General features: G+C 40.6%; 1 protein-coding gene across 1 annotated transcript in view; it reads left to right on the top strand.

The window, feature by feature from the left end:
• Positions 1-1226: 1226 nt before the first annotated feature.
• The window catches only part of MTR (5-methyltetrahydrofolate-homocysteine methyltransferase), a 169293-nt gene continuing 163944 nt past the window's right edge, over positions 1227-6575 (top strand). Inside the window, exon 1 of the mRNA XM_044676319.1 lies at positions 1227-1281. Within this exon, the coding sequence (XP_044532254.1) occupies positions 1248-1281 (34 nt within the window). The 5' untranslated portion in view covers positions 1227-1247. The remainder of the gene's footprint in view (positions 1282-6575) is intronic.

The raw sequence follows: 6575 nt of genomic DNA, 5'->3' as shown, positions 1-6575 counted from the left end.
CTTGTCAGTGAATTAGAGGGGTGTCTACCGCAAACAAGTGAAAACTTCCCCAGGTAAAATGGGCATATGAAAATAATTTGTTCAAATGGCCAAAGAGGAAGCTGAAACAGGCTTTGTGGAGCATGTAGAACTTGCTCAGATACAATGAAGATGCCAAAGTCATCCACTGAAGTTATAAAATAGTTAAGTCAAGGATCAAAACAGTCCCTTCTTTCTCAGAGCATAAATATCACTTTCTTAACTCTAATTACACCTCTCTTCTTTAGGCACAGAGACAGTATCTTAGTTCTCTCCCTTATTACCTCTCCCCTGCATAGATTAATTTTTTTTTTTTAATAGACAGTGTTAAGTGACTTCTCTGGGGTCTGACTTGCTAACATTTTCTCTATCAGTTTCATTTACCAGCATAAATATACATCGAACCTTTCCCAATTTCCAAGGTCTAAATATTTGCATTAAAAATCGGTGAGAGCAGGTACGAGCTAGCACCTAGAGTCCCCCAGCTTGCAGGTGATAACAAACAGAAGAGAAAAAAAAAAAACCCGTTATCCGATCCCAGACAGATAAGGGAAGGGGGAAACCGCTGATTCCAAGTGAACTACATTTCCCAGAGATCCGATGGGCTACTGGCTTACTATCGATTGGCTTAAGCCAATCTGTGAGAAATCATGCCCCGCGAATTTCTCTCAGAAACCAATCACAGGGAAATGGGGGCGGGCTCTTCCTCTGTCAGAGGTTCGCTTGCCTTCGGAGTCCAATAGGATAGAGTTGAGGGGGAATCCCTGAAGCTCTTAGGGATATCGGGTCCGGGGCCAACTCCGTACACCTGGTGCTTTTAACCCCTCCCAGGATCGCGCGGAGCTGGGTGGAGTAGCAAGGAAACTCTTTCTTCCTCCAGCACGTGAGTGCGGGAGCAATCTGGGAGGAACTAAGCCGTGGCCGACCCTTTTTACCCTCTCTGTGGTCTCGAGTCGTAGCTCCTCCCGTTACTGGACTTCGGCGTAGTGGGTAGCCCTTGTCGGGTAAGACTTGGTCGGGACGGGCGGAGGGGGCGGGGAGCCCTGCTTCTTGGGCACTGCTCGGCTATTTTGAATAGGTGGATTAAGCCCATCTTTATACCTTTTTTCTTCCAGACCCGCCCGTGTTTTGGTGGCCCCAGCATCCGCCGTGCCCTGGGAATAGTTTTGGCCTCCTATTTCTCAGTCTTTCCCCGTGTCTGTGGCCGGAGGAGCAGCGGAGAGCACATCATGCCTCCCACTTTGGAAGGACAACAGCCGCCCGGTAAATTGAAAGGGAGTCTGTGCAGGCTGGGTTTGGTTTGCGCCTGGAGTAGAGTTGTGTCACCTTGGTTTGGAACGATCTCGGGCTGTACGCCTCCTAGAGTCATCCTAGGGCTGGGCCGCTCGAGGCCACACTTTTCGGATGATGACTTTTTTTTTTAGGGAATTGTCTATGGTATTGTCCATGTCCTCCTTTCTCTAAGCTCCATTTTTCTTTTTACTTCCCTTCTATAAACTCTGAAACTTCAGAAAGGTCGAGAGGAGTGATAGAGCCTGTTCTTAGAACTGAGGTTTGTAGATATGGGCATTTATTATGCTTTATTCAAAGAAGCTCAAAGAAAATAATTCTAGAGAGGTTATCCGTGGGAAAGCTGCTGGGAGCCACCCATTGAGGCTGCTAGGTGGAGTCTCAGATAGAGCTTTGGACCTGAATACCCTAGTTGGAATTTGGTTTTAGACACTTGCCTTTTTGACCCTAGGCAAGTCACTTAATCTCCCTCAGCCTGTTTCCTTATCTGTAAAAAGGGGGTCATAATATAACACCTTCCAGGATTATATTATCCTGCCCCTGGCGGGTAGTATGTGCTTAATAAATGTTTGAGTTGAATTGTGAGGATAAAAATGAAATAACTTTTGTAAAGTGCTTTGCAAATTTCAAAGTTCTTTTCAGGGTATCTCAAATTAGTGAGTTTTAAACCTGGATAGCTTTAACCAAGACTAGGAATGCCAGATTTGTAACTTTAATCTGGTTGAGCCAAAAAAAAATACTAATTTCCTCCAGATTCAAATTTCTTCTTTTAAATTTAAATTTTCCAGTAGGCTATGGATCTATCAATTTGGAGAGGTTAGTGTTTGAAGTAGGAATAAATGGGGGGAGAGGGGTTAAGGAGATCAAGGTGTTTAAGTTATATAATGAGATTTTAAGTGGTTCATACTGTGGACTGTTTATGTGCTTGGAGATGGAGAAATGAGGAAGGTAGAGTAAGTTCCTATTAATGTCTTAAGATGCCACAGAGAGAAAATGAATGGCAGAAAATGAGAGCAGCTTTTCAGGTGAGTGGCATGATGACCAGAGTGCCCTAGGGCAGTGATGGGCAAACTTTTTAAAGAGGGGGCCAAAGGAAAGGAAATGCTCATCTGTCAGTCTGTTTCTAAGGCAACTCTTTCGAAGTTTCATTGTATTGTATCCTGCTCATTGTATTTGTCAGCAGCTGGATAGAACATTTCTGGGACCCCAAATCTGGCACACTGGCCATGTCCATCACCGCCCTAGGGGAACTCAGTGAGTTCTAGTTACAATCCAGCCTCAGAATATATATTACACTGAAAACCATTGCTAAGTAACACTCCTTTGTCTTCTGTTAAAGTAGGTCTAATAATAGTTATAATTGCTCCTTTCAGAAGCAGCATTGGTGGGACAGTGGATAGAGTGCTAGACTTGGAATCAGGAAGACCTAAATTCAGAGCTGGCTTCAGATACTTCCTACCTGTGTGACCTTGGGCAATTCACAAATCCATGTTTGTTTCAGTTTCCTCATCTGCAAAATGAAGATAAAAGGACCTATTTGTTATGGGGATCAAATGAGATTAATATTGTAAGGTACTTATGTGATAATTAGATCTTGTAACCCACGTGTATTAGAGTGGGTCATGAATCACATGGGTTACAGAGCACCCAAAAATGGACATATTTTCACCTCTGGTGATTAATTCTAAAGATGCGCAGTGTAGGTTTAATCTAATTATCACAATCCCCCCTGTGATCATTTGGGAGACTAGTCTCCCCCCAATTGATCATTTGACATAATCATCTTGTACCCCTAAATTTCTTCTAACTACAATAGTTAGAGATAAGAGGTAGGTAGAAGAGATAGAGAGCAAAACAAATGTTTTGCTAGGGGCACTGACAAAAGGTCGATTGGGGGGCAATCCCCTTTGGCATAAGAGTTTACAATTCAAAATAATTGTGTTCAATCCCTTCAAGTTCAATTAGTTGTACTCCAAAGTTTATTTTGGATCATTTTGATTCAGTGTAGGTTTCTGCAGGCAAATAGTCCATTTTCTGGTTTCAAAACAGGCTTCTTTCCCTGAAAAATTTCTTGAACAAAATTTTAAAACTTGGATTTTAACAAAATACACTTAGCAGTGCCTGGTACATAGTAGGTGTTAAATATTTTATTCCTTTCACTTCTTTTTGGAGGGTCCAATGAGATTGTATAAAACATGTTGTGTAAATGTCAGCTACTCTTTATTTTTAACCCTTATTTTCTGTCTTAGAATCAATTCTGGGTATTGGTTCTAAGGCAGAAGAGTGGTAAGGGCTAGGCAATGGGGGTTAAGTGACTTGCCTAGGGTCACACAGCTAGAAAGTGTCCAAGGCCAGATTTGAATGTAGGAGCTCCCTAGTCTCTAGACCTTGTTCTCAATCCACTGAGCTACTGTGAAGATAGGATTAACTCTTCCCTTGCCTATTTTTAAATTAGTCAACCAAAAACTTTAACAACCCTACTTAACCCTGAGTAAGGGAGTTCCCAAGTCACTAAGGTGGGTGACAACCCTGGAGGTGACTGACCACCCCCTGGGCAGTACTAAGCAAATTGATAGACTGCAATTGGTCCCTGTAAAGTGGAGGAAGGGACGGGAAGTGACTTTAAAAAGTACTATAAAAAGGTCTGAACTTCCTGTTCAAAGGGTCTTTGGCTTGGAACTTGGACAGGGACTTTGGCTCTTGAACTGCTTCTGGTAAGACTGCTCCTGGATCTTCTCCTTTGGAGTTCATCTTGGGTGAGTGAGTAGCTGACCCTCCTTTCCTGGCTTCTGGAAAGGTTAGATCCAGAGAGACCTTACTCTCTTGGAGGAGGCCTTGTGGGTAGAACCCCATTAAATTACCACTGGGTCCTCCCGCTGAGGGTTATCAAGCCCTGCCGGGGTTGCTCCGAACATTGGAATAACATTTAGTGTGATAGACTAGACATTTTCTCCACCTTCTTTTTACATTTCTCTACTTATACTCTTTCTACTTCTTTGTAAATGAACTACTGATAGTCATTTTGACTTGAGCTTTGATATTTTTATATCGTCTACCACTATATTATTTTAGAATTCTCATATATTTAATCAAACCCTAAACTTAATTTCTTACACTACCTAGCTGCTCCCAGCTACTATTATTAAATAAAATGTAAATTTATTGAGAGAATTTTAAAAGTCCTTGTATTGTCAGGACAGATAGTGCTTACTTAGTGTCTTAATTTATGTTGTGTTGAATTAAAAGATGGTGTGAAAGAAATTAATTAAAATTTTTTACTGGTCTGTCTTTTTCTGGAGTTCAAGCTGGGGACGAGGAAGATCTGATTTAAAATCCTACCTTGGGGCTTTCTAGCTGTGTGTGTGACTTTGGAGGCCTCCTGGGACCCCTATAAGCCCCAATTTCCGTGCTGGTAAAATGGGGATCATACCTTACAAGTTTGTGTGGATCAAATAAAGTGACATTATTTGTAATATAAGAATATTATATAAATATTTTATAAGAAAATTATATATAAGAATATATATAAATTATATAATTTGTAATATAAGAATATATATAAATTATATAAATTACTGTTTTAATATTGTCAAATAAATGGAGTTGGAAAGATGATTTTTGAGACCAATGGAGCTTTGATTGATATATCTTTATAATTATTTTTTAATGTATTGCTATAAAAAGGCCCTGCTTTGCCCACAGCTAGCCAAGTTTAAAGATTTGTACTCTTCTTTCTATTCTCCTTCCATAATAACACGGACCTCCCAAGATTTAACCAATTCCTGACTGGATTAATTTCCAGTTTCTATCTCCTTTCTAGGGAGGAGGAAAGCATCCACAAGGAAGGAATGGGTGATCTATAGCTAGCTTATATCTAGGGCTTTTAATATTTGCAAAGGCTTTACATATTATCTTCCTTAACCCTTGTTGACTCTTGTGATATAGATGTTATTATCTCCATTCTGCAATGAAGGAAACTGAAGCTGGAAAATTTGACTAACTTGCCTAGGGTCAAATGCCCAGTAGCCTGAATTAGGATTTAAACTAAAGGCTTACTGGTTCTTGTACCACCTTGCTGACATCCATGTGGGAGGAAGGAAGAGGACTGAGAAATTTAGTCATCAGATTTAGGTTATTGTTTTCACTTTTCATTCCGCTAAGAGGAAGCAGAGATTAGAAGTCAGACCAGGAAGAGTTGAGACTCGAGGTAAGGAAATGGAAGCATTTTTTTTCCAGGTCTCAGATCCTAACTGATCTCAAACCTTCTGGCAGCGGGGACTATGTTCCTCAACCCTCTTCCTTCCCTATTTTACTTCACATGTCTAAATTTAGAGGTGGCAGGTGGCCCCATTGGAAAAGAGCTTAGGACCAGGAGACAGGAAGACCTCTGGCATGCCTCAGTTTCCTCAGCAATAAAATGGAGGTCATAAAAACACTGACCTCCCAGGTTGTTGTGAGGATCAAATGATACAACATTTGTAAAGGGCTTAGCATAGTGTCTGACATCTAGCACGTAGTGCTAATTAGATTTGGAAAGGGCCCTAGCAGTCATTTGATTTACTTTCTCCCCAGTCAATTGGTCTATTTCCCTTTTGGATCTGTGCTTTACAAATTGAGGAAAGTGAGGCCTTAAGACCTTAAGTGATACATTCAAAGTAATACAGCTGAGTAGAGCAGAGCTAGAAATGGAAACCTGGTTTCCAGAGTATTCTGCTGCAAACGAGGATCAACTTGACCATCTCAAGATCTGAGCATAATAATGACCTTACATTTTTAGCAGATTAGGAAAGTTAGAGAGTTGTAGGGAAAGCATTTTTTTTATGGAAAAATTCCCTATATGAGAATAGGGAAGGCTAAAAGGGAGTCAGATTAAGTGCAAATCAGAAATTAGGTGCCATCCAAGAAGCCTGACCTGTGCTATCCAAAATTAGCAAGTATTCAAGTATCCTAAACATACTACAGATTGGAAAGCAGTTAGAGATTCTTTGCTTTTGATGCAGAAGATTAAAAAGATTATTTGGAATTGGAATATCACCTTTTTTCTTCTTCTTTTTTTTTTTAATGAAGACCTTTACCTTCCATCTTGGAGTCAATACTGTGTATTGGCTCCAAGGCAAAAGAGTGGTAAGGGCTAGGCAATGGGGGTCAAGTGACTTGCCCAGGGTCACACCACCTATTTATCTTTCTTTCTTTCTTTCTTTCTTTCTTTCTTTCTTTCTTTCTTTCTTTCTTTCTTTCTTTCTTTCTTTCTTTCTTTCTTTCTGTCC

This window comes from Gracilinanus agilis, chromosome 4, assembly GCF_016433145.1.
Source record: "Gracilinanus agilis isolate LMUSP501 chromosome 4, AgileGrace, whole genome shotgun sequence".
Lineage (NCBI taxonomy): Eukaryota > Metazoa > Chordata > Mammalia > Didelphimorphia > Didelphidae > Gracilinanus > Gracilinanus agilis.
This window is presented reverse-complemented; position numbering and strand designations above follow the sequence as displayed.